Source organism: Atheta coriaria, unplaced genomic scaffold (assembly GCF_025399875.1).
Source record: "Atheta coriaria isolate IRGN ID8LTWV9N9 unplaced genomic scaffold, Caltech_Dcor_3.1 hic_scaffold_22_pilon, whole genome shotgun sequence".
NCBI classification, from domain to species: domain Eukaryota; kingdom Metazoa; phylum Arthropoda; class Insecta; order Coleoptera; family Staphylinidae; genus Dalotia; species Dalotia coriaria.
In genome coordinates this window covers 160,107-177,229 of record NW_027045464.1, presented here as the reverse complement: position 1 = coordinate 177,229, position 17,123 = coordinate 160,107, and the positions used below count along the sequence as shown (strand labels likewise).

The 17,123-nt window shown below is 42.5% G+C and overlaps 1 protein-coding gene across 1 annotated transcript; it reads right to left on the bottom strand.

The window, feature by feature from the left end:
* Nucleotides 1–6,448: 6,448 nt before the first annotated feature.
* Nucleotides 6,449–16,687, bottom strand: LOC135802427 (adhesion G protein-coupled receptor B3-like). Its single transcript, XM_065316009.1, has 16 exons — nt 16,604–16,687; nt 15,108–15,166; nt 14,696–14,870; nt 13,078–13,229; nt 11,841–12,048; nt 11,614–11,781; nt 11,262–11,552; nt 10,833–11,069; nt 9,170–9,309; nt 8,714–8,881; nt 8,302–8,523; nt 8,110–8,191; nt 7,826–8,035; nt 7,461–7,611; nt 7,164–7,384; nt 6,449–6,575 (listed from the first exon to the last, which is right to left on the bottom strand). The coding sequence occupies exons 1-15, from the start codon at nt 16,670–16,672 to the stop codon at nt 7,341–7,343; spliced, it is 2,376 nt and encodes a 791-aa protein (XP_065172081.1). The 5' UTR covers nt 16,673–16,687; the 3' UTR covers nt 6,449–6,575; nt 7,164–7,340.
* Between the last annotated feature and the right edge of the window lie 436 nt (nt 16,688–17,123).

Here is a 17,123-nt window from a genome sequence, read left to right as displayed (position 1 = left end):
CAATTAACAAGGCAACAACAACAAGATAATATAAAAAGAAAGCCATCAGGAATTTAAAAAAATCAAAATGTTTAGACATTTAAGTAAGAAAGTAAGAAAACATAAAAATAAAATAATTTTAAAAATTTTAAAAATTTTATTTTCTTTGGATATGAAGGAAATGTGATGGGTTGGATATTACAAAAATAAAGCACAAAGCAGAATTTTATTTTAAATCATATAAAACAACCACCGACCAGCCCGGAAAGCCGCCAGAGGATCAAGAACGCAGCCGACGACATGCGACTATCTTAATCTTTTTAATTTGTACATTAAACAAAAACAAAACAAGGTATCAAATACGTAATGCAAATCAACAGTATTAAAACGGAGACAAAAATTATTTGTAGGCTTAAAGACCACGCAGTTAAGGTAGAAACAAGTAAAGGCAATAATGGATTTGATTTTCAAATGGCTTAATAAATGCGAGAACATACCTTGATGCAAAATAAATTTTGCGCTTTTGGCATATCAAAGAAAATACGAAATAAATATGAAATACGCGTATCATACAAAAACGTATCAGACGGCCGACAGAACATCACTCACTTTTACCTCTGCGAATAAACAATTCGCATTTAACGAACGCCGGCCATCACTCGCGCACAATCGAGGAGCAATTAGAAATATTACGTAATGACGCGAAGAAATTAACGAACTCAAATTATTGTGAAGAAAATGTGCCTGCAGATCACCTGACGACAAATATGAGATTGACGAGGTAGGCAAGCCAACCGAGGCAAACCGCGTGGCGACCGCTCAAAAATTGCACGAGATAAGAGAACTTGTTTGTTTGTAAACACTGATACATTCAGAGTGGTAATGCAGAACATGAAAAGAATTGTACTCGTACAATGCATTAATTTTGATTAAATTATGAATCGGAGACCAGTAACAAAAGTATAGATTAAAGCCCTATTGGCGTGTAAACACCTATTTTTAAAATTAAAATTGCAAATAGGCCATAAACGTTCAATGTTAGGATAATAAATACTTAAACAGTTCTTTTAATTCTACATCGATTATTTTCGTAACTTTTTCCTAAGATTAACCGTTTAGGCCCTATTTGCACATTTTAGTGAAAACTGCATTCGACATAAAAAGAGAAATGTTTTGTCTTTTTATGACGAAATATTTTATTTCAACAAATACAGATTTTGTAATAATTAGAATTTTTGAATTCTGTTTTGGTTTTAAGAGTATATTAAATTCTAACTCGGAAACATGTAACACAATTGTTGATTAAAGCCATTTTGGCATGTAAAAATTTTATTTTAATTAAAATTGCAAATAAGGTCTAAACCGTCAATAATGGAAAAATAATTACTTAAATAATCAATTAAGAATTAAATTATCCAATTATTTCTAAAGCTACACTAGCTCAAAAAATTTTGATCATAAAAAGGCAAAAGATTTATCTTTCTTATTTTCAGAATTAAAAATTGTATCTAATAATGGTGATTAATTGGTTTTGCCGGAAAAAGCCGCCAAAGAATTAAGAACGTAACCGACAACACACGACAATCTTAATCTTTTTAATTTGTATATTAAACGTAACAAAATTATTTGTGTGGTTAAAGACCACACGGTTGAAGTAAAAACAAGTTAAGTCAATAATGGATTTGATTTTCATATGGCTGAAGAAATATGAGAACATACCTTGATGCAAAATAAATTTTGCGCGTTTAGTATATCCAAAGAAAATACGAAATAAACATGATACAAAAAGAGTATCCGACGGCCGACGGAACATCACTCACGCTTTACCTCTGCGCATGATTGTACGCGCTTAACGAACGCCGCAAATCACTCGCGCACAGTCGAAGGAGCATTTAGAGACAATACGTAATAACGCGACAAAAAATTAAGGAACTCATAATATTGTAAAGAAAATGTGCGTCCAGATCACCTGACGACAAAAATGAGACTAACGTGGTACGCACACCAACCGCGTGGCGACCGCACAAAAATGCAGGAGATAAAGAAACTTGTTTGTTTGTAAACACTGATACATTCAGTGTGGTAGTGCAGAACATGAAAAGAATTGTACTCGTGCTATGCATGGAACTATTAATTTTTATTAAATTCTTAATCGAATTCTGATAGATAATTTAATTTAACATTGTTTCTTTTAGTAACTAACAATAACCGTTTAGATCCTATTTACAATTTTAGAGAAAAATGCATTCGTTGACATAATCGCCAAAAAATTTGACCCTGTTCTTCGACCAAAAAATATTTTAACACAATAGTGTGACCCTGTTCATTGAACAAAAAAATTTTAAGTAAAAAAGTTCGGTCCTGTTTTTCAACCAAAAAAATTTTAACAAAAAAATTCGACTGACAAAATTTTAAGTAAAAGAGTGCAACTCTGTTTTTCGACCAAAAAAATTTTGACAAAAAATTCGACCGAAAAATGTAGGTAAAAAGTTCGACCCTTTTCGACCGAAAAATTTTAATAAAAAATTCGACCGAAAAAATTTTAACAAAAAAATTCGACCGAGAAAATTTTAACTATAAAAAATTTTATGAAAAAAAGTTCGATCCTGTTTTTCGACCGAAAAAATGTAACAAAAAAATTCAACCAAAAAAAATATTAAGTAAAAAGTTCGACTCTGTTCTTCAACCAAAAAATATTTATTAAAAAAAGTTCGACCCTGTTATTCGACCAAAAAATGAAATTTATTGGACAAAAATAGCGATATTCAATTGGGATTTTAAGACACTTCCAAAGGGTTTATAGGGTTAAAAATTGTGCATTGTGGAAAGGATCTCTTGAACTTAAACATGACGTTAAGAAACTTCAAAAAAATCAATTAGTTCACGTGATACAAGGTGTTTTTCACACCATGTTTTCAAATTTTCCTAAAATTGCTTATTTTTGAAGAGCATTTTAAGGCCCTTCCGAAAGGGCTAGAAGGTATAAAGAGTATGCATCGTGTAGATAAACTCCCTGACTCTCTTCTGGCGTGGAAAAACTCAAAGAAAAGCAATTAGTTTTGGAGATACAGGGTGTTTTCCATCTCATCTTTTCAAATTTTCTTAAAACTGCTGATTTTTGAAGGGCATTTTAAGGTACTTCCGGAAGGGCTGGAAAATTGGAGAGAATACATTATATAAAGGAACTCTTTAGCTCTATTCTGGCGTGGAGAAACTTTAAGAAAGTCAATTAGTTCACTAGATACAGAGTGTTTTCCACACCATGTTTTCAAATTTTCCTAAAATTGCTCATTTTTTCAGGACATTTTAGGGCACTTCCGAAAGAGTTGGAAAATTGGAGAGAATATATTGTGTAAAGGAACTCTCTAGCTCTATTCTGGCATGGAGAAACTTTAAGAAAGTCAATTAGTTCACTAGATACAGAGTGTTTTCAGTATCAGCTGATAATCGGCCCGAAATTGCTAGCAGTGCATGAAATACAGAGTTTCCCACGTCATCTTTTAGAAATTGAAATGGAAGAGGTGAATAGTTCAAGGTAACTCAGGAAGGTTTAGACGGTTGGAAAAGTACGCAAGTTGTAAAAAATCTCTCCATCCAATATTTACCTATAAAAAATATATCAAGCAGTCCAAGTTCTCAGTAGTTGCGAGTTATCTGTTTCGTCTCTGATTCATTATCATTTTAACAATTACTCGTAAAAAGTCGATAGTAATGAGCAGTGAACTGTGAAGTGAAATCAATACACAAATCACACACCTTGCTGCACAATTTGACTCGTGTTTGATTTGTTATTTGGTTAATGCATGAGAGTGTAAACTCTGACTACTACAACTTTCTATAATAATAGGATTCGAGCTTTGGTCAAAACAACATTACCTTGTGTTGATCTAGATGTCCTTGGGATATTTGGGCCGTGGCTTAGATCTGTATAAATTCGAATTGCAAGAGGGATCCTTACCCGCACAGATTAGAACTCTATGAACACCACATCGCAATAGGAAATACGGCGCTAGAAGATAGATCCCTTGTTCTCCTAGTTTGGTGCAGCGTATCTCCTGCAGCGAATATCACTACAGTCCCTCTCGAGAACCCATAGCAGAAAGTGCTAAGCGGCGGGAACGCTTGAAGTGGCACTGGGTCTCTATCAGCGTGGCCAAATTACAAGCAATTAGACGCACCCGTCGGCGTTGTAAAACGCGCACTCTCTCAGCATCCCCCCGCTGGCGTGCTTACAACCACTCCTCCTAACAAAAAATGAGTTTTCTGCTTCTTTCGTCCATTTATTCGTTTCCTAATGTCGGCGATTTTTTGCTGCTTGTCTAGCAGGGGAACGTCGTCACAATTTCAATTTTATTGTTACCCGCCGCTGCATGCGGCGGCGTGTTTCAGGTTCCGCAAAACGAGCGAAATTAATTGCGTCCCATAAACGCTTTTGTTTAGTTTAAGAGCTCAAGCATCTAATTAAATTAGGTTTTTAATGCCCCGAAGGTAATTCACTCACCGTCCCGCTTTAAATAAACCTCATAATGTAGCGACAGGAATTTATCTTTGAAGTCTGTGTCGGAAATGCGATGAAAGCCAGCGGCAGAGTTATTGTTTTAGCAGATGTCAACAGTATTTACACTTATAAAGAAAACAAGTACTTATACACTACTACAATTAGTATATTGGGTACCAACAGAAGAGATTACTAGGGAGGAAATTAAAATTGAAGTTTGTGTTGTGTTGGTTATAGAATAATTAGAAACACACGATAATGATACAGGGTAATTAGTAAAATTATTGTGATTTAATTAAAACATGATGATTTATTGTTAAATGACATGCACCTGTATGTATTTCCACGTGTCACAATTCAGTCACGTTCACCCACCCCAATTAATGCTACAGTATATTCGTTAAATGTTAGTAGATAAAAGTTTTGAAATTTTGATAAATAGATCACAACATTAATTATTAGTTAGCATTAAAATGGATGATTTTTACAGTGTTGTTATTCGTTAAAATCAAAAATTATCACAGAATTTGTACCTATTTGGTTGTTTCGATTCTCGTTTTTTTGTTTCGTTTCGTTCCACGTTTTTCCGATGATGTTTATTGTGCCTCCAACAATAAAAGTCCAACGCGAAATGATGGCGCCACACATGAACGCGCCCGTTATCGCGCCGGCGGCGATGATCGGGTGTAATCCACGATTGAAAATAAAACAAACGCCGCTTGAAATTGCCGCGCGCGAGCGCTAAATGGCACTGGGCAACGTTTCACTTCGTTAGCAGCTCGTGCGCGACACGTTCGTAATCGCCTCGGGCACTTTAATTTCCTCCTCGGGCTCCTCGTCGATCTGTTCGAAGACGGCGAGCGAGGGAGGCTTCGAGATGCGGCGCAGACTGCCGGTCGTCACGACTGGCGGTGGTGCTGCGCTCGCATTCTCGGCTTCGTATTCGTTGCCATTGAGCAGATAGTCGAGATCGTGCGTGATGCTGTCCATCACGGCGTCGAGATTGTCCGCCAGAGGTTGTTTCTGTGTCGACAGTTCAGATGACGCGAGGATTTTCTCCTCGCCTTCGGGTCGCAGGCGTTGCTCATCGGGCGGTTGAGTGATGGTGATGCACGGCATCGTCTTCGACGTATAGAAACAGGTCTCCGCCTCGGAGGAAGTGGAGATTGATGAGGCGACCAGGTCGAGCTCAACAAACTTTTTCGTACCGAGCAGATCAGGCGAATTCAGACATTCGAGCTGGGTGTGTTGATGATATACAGCGCTGGGATGCGCATCATCTGGAGCAAAATTCGCACTGGCAGCCGTCTTGAAGCTGGTAGCGGTCATCTCTGCGTACTTGCGGGTCTCCACCGTGGTACAAAAGTAGGGCATGGCGTCGTTCTCGACTTCCGGTTTTTCTTTGGTGAAAACTGCGCTCAAAAAAGTGCTTGTTTTGAATATTTTGATTAGGAGTGGGCAAAAAATCACCGGCGCCATGCTGCGCGACAAGAGCGACAAATTTGAATAAAAAGGGTTCGCGCAGTTAGATGATGAAGACGACCCTCATCATCATTCGGTCGTTTAATTAATTAGAAATTCGGCCGGGGTCAAAACTGAAACTCAAACTGCCCTCGTGGACATGCGGTCGTCGTCCTTGCTTGTCGTAAAATTTTTAATATCGCCCAAACCGCGACGCAACGTGTTGCAAAAAGAAACTTTGTTGATTGCAATAAAGTCACGCCGCGCCAGATGATACTCACATTTGAGATGCTTGCCGGCATCTGGACTCTGCTTCTCGGCGTTCTCGTCCTTTAATCTTGTAATTAAAAGTTGCTTGACCGGCGTCTCCGAGCAGAGGATGTAGCAGAAAAATATCACCGCGCCCTGAAACATAAAACAGGACGGCAACGTCCGGCGCATGAGGTGAATATCGCTTTATTTAGACATGAGGGGATGTAAATTCACGTAGGATATATCTCTCACCATCGAGACAGACAGGCCGCTGAAAACGTAATGGCAGAGCTCGTTCTCCGGCGCGTTGATGTAGAGAATGCTGCTCGATACGGTCGCCGTTATCGAGCAGAATACGAAAACGGATCGCTTCAATAGTCGCAACCTGAAACAGTGTTGCTTTACATATAAATTTGCCAACGCGCCGAAACACAATAAGCGCGCTGTATGCAACCCAATGTACTATGCAACATGTGTATAGCCCACTAGCCTATTCGGTTATATGGCTATAGAGAGTAGCGTGGATTGTATTTTCTACGTGGCGGTAGAACCGGTGATATCGACTGCGGACAATTTCGCCCCGGCTGCTGATCGATGTTGTTGATTATGCGGCGTATGCTCGCGCACGCTTTTCGCATTTTTCGCATTTTCCTCTGGCTGCGCTGCCTAAAAACAACATACCGCCGGCGTGCGGTGAGGAGTACAACCAAGGCAAAAATATGCCGACCGTGCTTTAGTGTGTCGTCGAAATTTTGCGCCCGAAAAACTTGCGAATAATTTAAATTCGCTGCAACTTTTCGCTTCGCTTTTTGAACTTGTTATAGAATTTTCCAGGAAACTACAAAAAAATAAGCGAGGAATATCACGCGCATAACACAGTTTGCACTGACAGGTAATTGATATTTCAACGCGAGTGCTTTTTGCCACGCACAAGTTACGTACGAAATAATTTAAATTTATAAGCTATCTGTACCTGTACTGCAACGCTTCGGATCGCTTTTCACATTTGATGTTTGCACGCGCGACTTTTCTCGCCACGATGTAAAACAGAACAAAGTAGAGCAGGACGATGATCGAGCAACAAGTCACGAAGATGTTGAAGGATAATGACCTCGCAGGAGCCACCAGGAGTCAATGCGGGTGTTCATCGTCAGATGGGCCATGTGATTACCAAAACGGCTATCATCGGAGCTCCTAACCACAAGAAAAAAACACGTCCAAGATTTTTATTCAAATAATATTGGTGAATATATTAAAATAAACTATGTACCTGTTATGATAAGAACAACGGTTTGCTTGACGCTGCGCATCCGCGGCAGTTGCACGAGCTCGGAGTAAATAATAAGCAAATTGCTCAGCTGGGACGATAGTCCTGTGAGCAGGAAACTCTCCAGGATGCTCATGACCGTCAGGAAGAGCGCCTGCAAGAGAAATTGCATTAAAGCCGAGCGGGATTTTCCCGTCGCCAAGCGTTCGACATCGGCTTTAAACCGCTCCTAACTTCACCGGACTTTGAGAAAAGTACTCAACGAAAAACCACGCAAAAACTGTCTGGTTTCCGTGGTGAATCTTTGATGATTTGCAAGATCAGGTGGATGCAGGATGCAATTTTAAAAGTGTACACACGGCACGTACCGGCGGCAGGTCGTCCCAGAGCGCATAGATGAACACCAACATGGAGGCGAGCAGCGACAGACAGCACTGTAGTTTGAGGAAGACGAGACACGATCTCCGCCGCAACCAATAGCAGACAAGGATCACCACCGCGATGGCGTTCAGCAGGCTGCAGCTGGCGCAGCCGACGAGGATCACCAGCTGGCGACTGGGCGCCTCTTCGGAGTCAATCTGTAAACATATCGTAATCATATACAAGGTTATGTGTCACCATTATAATATCTCAAATGAGGTTAGGTACTTACGAAGGACGGTTTCATCGTCAAGAGGACGGCGTACGTGCCGGAGCGAGGACAGATGCATCGTGTGCGCGTTGCTTCCAGGAGCCTGCAAACAGAGAGGAGCATTTCGGTGTTGTAATTTTGCGATTTGCATTCATATGCAACCGTACTAATCCCTCCCATGGGAGGAAGGGGTTTTGGAGGGTTAATATTGACCTTGTGATGCAGGTCTGCGTATTCCAGGCATAACCATAACTGGCATAGTCGGCGACAGCGCACTGTACGTTCCATGCGTCCTGCGAGGCGTTCTTTCCCGGATGCTGGAACTCCATTGTGTATAGAATATCCGTGAGGTTCTCGCGCAGCTCACTGCCGTTGAAGGTCAACCAGCAGCCGACAATGTTCGATATAACCTCGTAGTCCATCTCAATGCCGTCCCTACACAATCGCATGCAAACATATTCATTAGGCTTTATGTTCGGGGTATAAAAAAGTACACGCTGTTGATAAAAGCTCACAAAAGCTACAAATCCAAGGAGCACTCAGGGAAGCCACTGTGTGTATACTAAGTGGGAGTGAGTGGCGGTGGAAAGGGTTGAAATATATAAACAATGCATAAAGTACTTACTTGAGCCGGATGGCGGATCTCAGCGGGAGGAAGGCGGATAAATTTCTGTAAACCACCGCCGCTAATGTTGCAGATTTATTCGGCGACGCCGCGCCAACGCCAGCCGCCGCGGCGAAGTAATGCCGAGGGAGTGCCAGATGTAATTTATAAGAGAACCAGCCGGGGTATCTGTAACGTGCGCGAGCGGACACAACGTCAGCTTCAAGACCCAAGACAAGGCATAGTAAAAAAAAGTATATGGCGTGAAATAGAAATTTACGACTTGTAGTCAACGAGCAAAGTGGCCAAAAAATGCAATCGTAATGTGAGCCCATGTATTAATTAGAGGAGCGCACGGCGTCCGTAAGCCGGAAAAGGGTCAACCACAATCCACAATCGTTAGTTATTCCTTGTCATCTAGCGCTGGGCAATCTCGTTTTCATCAGTATGTAAAAGGATTAGGACGGCGGGTCATACCTGAGACCAGATTGCGGCACATGGAATCCGGTCTTATCCGGTCGCGTCAGGGTCACGTCGATCGTGTTGAGCGTACGGTGAAAGGTTGATTGGAACGCCAGGCTTTGTCGCTTAACAACCTCCTGCAGCAGCATCACTTGCTGCAACAATACGACACAATCATGGGGCGGAAGCTTTCAATTTAAAACTTTCAACAAAGCTGCAAGTCATTTTATGCCCAGCGTGTGTAGTTGCAGCGAATTTTAAACTAAAAGCGAAGAATAATAATACAAAAACTTCCGGTTATATAATATTTTTTTTTGTTTTTTAGGTTTTCATTTTTGTAATTAGTTGGTTCTGAAGTCATTGTAGATTTGATAAATATGTAAATCAAAAGAAATGAAAAAAGTTTAATTTTGCTTCCGGTTTGATGAATAAAGAACGACGGAAATATAAATACTTTTAATAATGTCGCCCGGTGTCAAAAAATAAAGCCGAAAAGCAAAAATTAACTTCGTTTGTGCGGACAGAGAAACAATGAAAGAGAATTCAAATGTGACTTCTTTGCGGCGCGAGCAAAAGTTCTTAATTATCTCCTCGGACCAGGGCGGTTGAATCGCCTAAGAGGCTCGTTTACCTCCCAAACGCAAGGCAAACCTCGCTGCGCGCAACGGAATGATGAAAATGATAAAGTTTTGTTTTCCCCGGGAATACTTAGCGATGAGTTTGTCTCGCGAACAATGCGCGCGGGACTCGAGAACTCGAGAGTTGAAACTCTGTGTCTCTGTGACAAGGGGTGGCCGCAAGTGTAAATTGACCCCGAGCCGATTAGAAGCGCGCATCACCGGACGCTCGTGCGACTGATCCCTTTCGTCGCTTCGTCGTTATTTAACTTTTAAACAAAATTTCCGAACGCCCGCAAACGCCGCACAGCGTTCTTACTTCATTTAAACTTTGGCGCGCATGAACCGGATATCTGCGCCGCCTCCGCACTCTGCACGATGTCGATGTGGAAACTATTTTACATAAACATTGTGTAATGAAAAATGCAGAGTTTACCCGGCGCGCAAGTTGGGCGATAAAAAAAAGTTAAACGCGCCCCGGCCCGGACGCCCTAGTCACTTGCTGATTTTCCGGTTTATCCACGGCAACAAAAGCCGTCGCCTTTGTCGAAGAAAAGAAGGACGAGGCAAACTCTCTGTGTGTCGTTATTAATGCATTGCGTTTTATGTATTTTCCCAAGCGGCGTAAACCAAAAAAAAAGGCACAACCCGGAAATTAGAAAAGTTAATGTCGCATAGTTGTTGTTAGTTCGTCGTGATGACAGTGCAGAATCGTGAATTGATTCTTTTTTGATACAAGTGACGGAACAATCACGCCCTAACCCGAGTTTTTCCTTCACTTCCGTCGCTTCCGGCTGCCTAAAAGTACCGAAGGGCTCGTAGTAATGTCATCTGAATAAATATTGTTACGCGCCGAGTTTCTGCAATTACCTTTCGAGTTGCGAGTTTTGTTTTGTTCTGTTTTGCCGGCGAACAGCAGAAAAAAAAATTCAGACGTAATCTGCAGCTTTGTCTGCGCGAGTTTAATAAAAACAAACGACTCCGACGCCGAGACGTGACGAGCGCTTAATAAAATTTCTGCTCAAAGTGACACAACGTGTTTTCAAATGAAGAAGACTCACCGTCTCGTTGATGAGCGAAAGTTTGCGCTGGAGAATCCCCTCGACAATATCGAACACCGTGTCGTAGACGTCCCCGCTGATGGAGTTATTGATGTAGTGCACGACGTCGTTGACCAGCTGGAGGACGGTGTACCCTTCGCCCGGAAGCAGCGTCCGGTTGCCGTTCAGATAGCGCCGATAGCCGCGCAGGACGTCGAGTGGCCGCGTCGCCGCGTATCCGAGACGAACTTTCTGAAACTGTTTGCCGAAGCAACAACACGAATTAAACCTTCGAGTGCTACTATATTCAAGCGGATGTTCGCAAGAGTTTCCGGCGACATGCTCGTGGACATATTAACGCATTAATGGCGGGCGCCATTTTGTTTGCAACTATTCGTAAATTGTGCAGCAACTATTTCGTATCAAGTGCAAGAGATTAAAGTGACATACTTGTAAGTTGAGCGCCTCCATGCGGTCGGAGTGACAGCCGGCAAAGTCCGGGAGATACCAGACCGGATGGCCGGTCTCGCGCAGGTTGCATGCACGCCGCGCCACACCCGCATAGCCGACGGGGCATTCTTGTAGGCTTTCGGTGCCCGGTGCTGTTTCCGGCCAGAGAAGCTTGAGGTGGCGTTCGCCGGCGCAAGTCTTGATCAGCTCGGAATCGATCACGTTCACGAGGATGCTCTGTTCGGCCCACACGGCCGAGTCTTGCACCAGGCAGGAGAACATGGTCGATTTCTAATCAAAAAGAAAAAAATCAAACAATCAACTAGGAATCTAGAAATTGTGCTAGACTAACACTGATTGTAGAGACTTGAAGAATGCTGCCCATGGGAAACAGAACCTCGTAGTGCTCGGTGTCTGTTTTGATTGGGAGAAGTTCCTTGTTCTTGGTCCAGCTGTACGTGTACTTGGCATCGTTTGGGTTGGTAGATGCACTGAAGCATTTTATTGTAAAATTTTCGCCCTAAGAAAAACGTCGTATTTTACAACCCAGGCGATAAAAAGTATATTTCCCGTTTTTACCTTCCTAACAGTCAAGCTCATGGGTTCAATCCACACCCGTGGTGGAGCTCGGACTTCAACGCGTCGCGTATAGCAACGCTGATGGCCGGATTCGATCGCCTGGCAGGTAAAGGTGCCCTGGTCCAACGGCGATGCATTTTTAATGTTGAGCTGCGAAACGTATTGATCCCGCGCCGCGTCGTCCTCAATCACGTGCGCCGACTTTCCGCTAGAGTGAAAAATCGTGTACACACTTAATTAAATCCACTTACTGCCCATTCCCGCAGCGCAAATTCGCGAAGCCACCGCTTCAGCAAGGCGTAACTAAATTTGCCATTTAGTTTCGACAATTTAAATAGTGACGCAATTTAAATGCAAACACACACTCACACACACCCAAAAACATACATACGACATTTCCGCGCAGAGTAAAGAAACAGACGTAATTATCGGGTGCCCGATGTACACGTAATAAGCGCGGGTCCTCGGGGAAATTTTCGCTCGGGCAAGAATTGTACGCGCCGGTCAACCCGCTGAAAATTACCCGAGGAAGTATTAAACGTCGACGACGACTTTTCGCATCGCTAAACACATGCAAATTGCTTTCGTCGGTTTTGTTAATTAATTAATTAAATCCACTCAAAAATCGAGTTGTACAAAGGGAAAAATTTACGCGCCGCTTTGGATAAAGTCGTTGGCTACGATTTAAAACGCGTACGGCACTCTAAATTTAGATGTTATGTTAATAAATACATCAGTTGTCCCGGGGAGTGTGCAACGAGGGTAGGAAGGAAAGTGTGGTCGGAATGTCAGAGGAAAGCGCGTGTGCCCGGGAGGGAAAACCGATTTATAGGCAAATATTTAAAGGGTCCGATTTACTAGTTTTTTTTTTTGCTTCTTTCCCGTTTGCTCGCTTGCTTGCGTCCCGAGGGTTGATAAAAATCGCTTCGGTTGCGGCGTCGATATAAATTCGCTTCGACGAGCGCGCCCTCGATTACCGTTAATGTCGCCTATTTACACAATCAATCAGTTTCCCAATCTCAATCCCGATTGCGATCCGTGGAAGCTCGTTAATGATGTTAAGTTTTATCCCGGTGTTTTTTTTTATTCCTCCAGCAGAGCAGACTTTTTTCGGGCAGTAAATTATGACACGTTTGCGGCCGCGGCTGTGCGAAAATAAATTTTAAATAGAACGAAACTGGGAGAGCAGGCTGGATCCAGGCGCGTCTGGCTGGCAAGGACGATCTTTATTACTTGCCTGGTTGGCGCTGTGACATTGATAAAGAGGTCGTCCTTGAACCACCGGAAGGACGCCGCCGAAACAGCGTCGCTGTTCGCAAAGCTTGTCGTGCAGGACAATGCGAAATCCTCGCTGGCGTGGATCTGACTCGTCGGATGCACCGTTATGCCCTGGAAAAATTTCAGTTTACGTTAGAAAAATTACTTCCACCACCAGCCATCGAGCAACGATCTCGGAAATAATTGCTGCTTTGACACACCTATTAAATAAATACCTACTGGTCGTTGAGGGAGTTATTACGTATTATGAGTTTGCTCGCAGCAAACCGCGTCGCATCGGTCAGAGGGGTTAATTACTCGCCCTCAAACGATGAACGCTAATTGCGAAACTACACACTCGTGCGACCGACGTTGATGCGCATATTGATTAATTTATAAACTAATTTGTCCGGTTTCTACAACGCGAGTGTATATTTATCAACGATGTGTGCTGAATGAGTTTGGCGCGCAGCGAGCAGCGAATATCACAACAGAGCGAAAATGTCGAAATAACTCAATTGGGAGCAATCGGCTTGTTGGAGCAACAAAAAAAAAACACAAAACACCAACAACACGCAACTGAGGACAAAAGCGAAGTAAAAATTATCACTGGAATTTCATAAAGTTCTCCGCCCGCAAAAATATCAGCCGAAAAAAAGCACTGCGGCACGCAGGAGAGAGAAAAAAAAAGGATTTTCCAGTTTGGGGTAGGCCGATGGTATGGTGTGAGGCGGCGTGACATCTGCGAGAGACCGAAAAACTTTTATATCTTTTGATGTTTTCTATATACGAAAAGTTTTTTTACGGCGCGCGCGCCAACCGACCGCAAAACGCCTACCCAGAATGGGAAAAAATATCTATAAGCGAATCGTTAAGCCTGGATGCGTGCATGAAAATATCGAAATATCAGAGATTCGAGCATCGATCGTGAATTAGGAAGAATGGAGGCAGCGCGGCGGACATGGCGGAAACGAATCGTGTGTTAGTTATGCAACCAATATAACATGCGGAGCTCACACAATGTTTGTGGCTAATAAAAATCGAGCCAACGACCGCGCATAACAATCAATCAATATTTCATAAAACAAAATTTATTACCCTAAAACGACGACTTATTCAATAAATACCTACATTGAATTTAAAAAAAATATTCGACAGGTAAATGATATTTCCAAATGAAATATTAATGTTCTTAATTAAACCGTCCGGAGTGGCCCGGCGTGCGCGCTCTTTACGATGCAATAAAACTGTTGGCTCTCCATAAATCATTTTTATATGACGTAGCACGCGGGGTGTATGCACGTATGTAGGATATAAACAAACGTTCAGCGACCTGTCCGAATTTATTACGGAAATTTTATTTACTTCATGCTTCCTCATCCCTATGCGGTGGTTTACTGCGCGAAATTGATATAATACAGACTAGCACTGACATAAATCCCCGAGTCTAAAGCACACGATGATTTATCGCCAGCCGACAGGAACAAATTTTACGTGTGGCACGTGCAATCACATCAAGTTGTCACCGTGTTGGCGTAAAAACTTTGAAAACTAATAACTTTTGAGGTTATCAGTGTTAAATCGTTTCGGGTGCTCACCTGATGCGAGAAAGAAGTCAGCGGCGTTAATAAGATTGCCGGCGTGGGTTGTACCAAACTGATGTTGCCAACATGGCCCCGCTCGACCCACTTGGAGGTGATGGATCTGAGCCGGCGTTCGTCCTTCCTGCCGGCCGCCACCTGCAGCGTCAATCTGACGTGATGCGTCTGCGATCTTGAACGAAACCAAAAAAACATGTTATAGTTGGTCCCAAAACGATTCGCGGAGACCTTTTGCGCCCTGGTTGCGCTGAGACCCGCTGTCATGCGTCGAAAGTCGCAAAGTGAGGTTAAAGATCGGAATAAAAGTTTTATTGTCTTTTCGGCAAAGTATTTAGGTCGAAGCTTTGCATAATAGCGTCGTTTTTTAACGCTCCGAAAGGCGCAAAGAGGAAGGAAATTTGTCACTTACTGAAAATCAATGACGTGCGCTTCTTCCAGACTCGCTGCCTCGCGAAGAACACGCGCCAGCTGTAACCAAACGAGACGTTTTCAGTGATTTTACGGCAACAATGTGTGCGTGACATACAACATAACCTTACTTTACCTAACCAAAAAGTATTGCTATGCGCGCTGTGGGTGGTTTAGTTTTTGATTTCGAGGTGAAAAAGAAAAACTGTGACAGGATATGAAACATGCAAGCGGATGAAAATTGCGCACATTTTCAATGGCACGTCGTGCGTTTCAGTGAAGTCATAAACACGCACCACGCACAAGAACGTGAAGAAAACGAAAGGAAAGTTACGATACGAGTGGGGAATCTTTGCGAGTAGCGTGAATGCCGATGATCGAAGACGGTCTCACATTGCGCCGAAAAAGGTTTGCCAGGGAGAAAAAAGGACCAAGTATTCAAAACGCGCGCATTAGCAGCGAACGAGTGGAGATGGCGCCGATTCGGAAATCGACAGCCAGCATTAATAAAACGTGATAAATCCGAGCGTGGATAAAACGCGCACAATGCTTTGATTTTTCACCAGTAGAGTGAAATTCTTTGCGCTGCTTTTTTTCTAGTCTGACTATTCTGAGTACATATGAGCAGACAAAGCTGAGCTTTAATTCGTTCGGACGTTTGGACAAGAACAAAGCTCGCCAATTCGGATATCAATTTGCAATCATAAGTGGTGCAAGCGAAATTATTGCGCAGCGAGGAAAACAAAGGAAACGTGCGCACACGGCGCGCAATCAATCAAAACGCGATCGCACTTGAGAAAGCACACATGTCGAAATTAAAAACTCGCTGTGCAACACAACACCGTATCGATTTCATCACGACCCGGCGGGGAGCAATCCAACCGGAAGCAAGGTAAAACATTTTGTAATTGAATAATTCTTCGCAACGAGAAAAACATTTTCAGATTGATGTTTTTTTTTTTCGAAGAATAAAATAATCAACCAACTTGAAACAAACAAAGATGATGATTAAAGTGTTATTTGTCTGTACATATGGAAAATTTCCTTCCGAAAATATCCCTTTGGCGTGTAATATGGACTGTGAGGTTATGAGTTTGCCAAACGAAGTGAGCCTGTTGTGTGTTTTGCTCGTAACAGAGGAAGTCCTGCAGGTTACAAGCGCCGGACATGTCCACTGGTGGTCGTGGTCATACGGGTGCGTTCTACTAGAAGTACTAGCGGGGTAGTAGAAGCGAAAGCATGAGTCGTGCCTCCCGCTTCTGTTTACTACTCCCCGGGCGATGCGACCTCGTTAATTACCGACGGTCCCGGCGCGGGACGCTTTACGGCGGCTACGTGCTCGGGCAAAAGCCTCCCGAGAAGCTCGCTAAACGCACGAAAGCATTTCGCAACGCGCGTGACGTTTGACACGGTGTTACATGAGATTTTTTATTGTCGCATGCGTTAAAGATTTGTATAAAAAATTATATTACGCAGAATAAAATATTTACTACTCACATGTGTTTCCAAATATGTTTTCATCTGATTGCCTTTGACGTTCGACGGCGGGATCATTTTCAATTTCATACTGTAGCCAATTATCGTTCCTGTAACCAAAATAAATTCGTCTCATGTGAATGCAGTTTATTGTTGTAGGTATTTCAAAGCGGAAAACGCTTGAAATAAAAATATTTACATTCCAATACTTCAATGAACGTTTGTCTGCCATTGAAAACCGTGAGGGTCCTTTATAAATATACAAAAAAAAAGCTGATGGAATGCATGAAAGGAAAATCAAAGGCAGTGCGCACGTTAGGGTGCCCTCACAGTTACCGGAAACGATGAATTATTATTTATTCATGCTGACGGGGGTTTGGATTTTGGAAGGCACTTTCCATCATGTTGCGTATGCAGTGAGCAATATGTCACATAATTTTCATCATGAGGTTAACTTTGTTTCCGGATTATTAGTCATTTATGAGAGCAAAATAAACAACTTATAATAAAAACGTCTTTTGAAGTGACTCTCAAAACACGT

Coding starts and splice junctions, on each gene's coding strand:
- LOC135802427 (XM_065316009.1), bottom strand. CDS start 16,672: ATGAAATTGAAAATGATCCCGCCGTCGAACGTCAAAGGCAATCAGATG. Junction 11,070..11,261: donor TGGAGGCGCTCAACTTACAA/GTATGTCACTTT, acceptor TTCGGCAAACAG/TTTCAGAAAGTTCGTCTCGG. Junction 7,385..7,460: donor CGTTGTTCTTATCATAACAG/GTACATAGTTTA, acceptor TCTTGTGGTTAG/GAGCTCCGATGATAGCCGTT.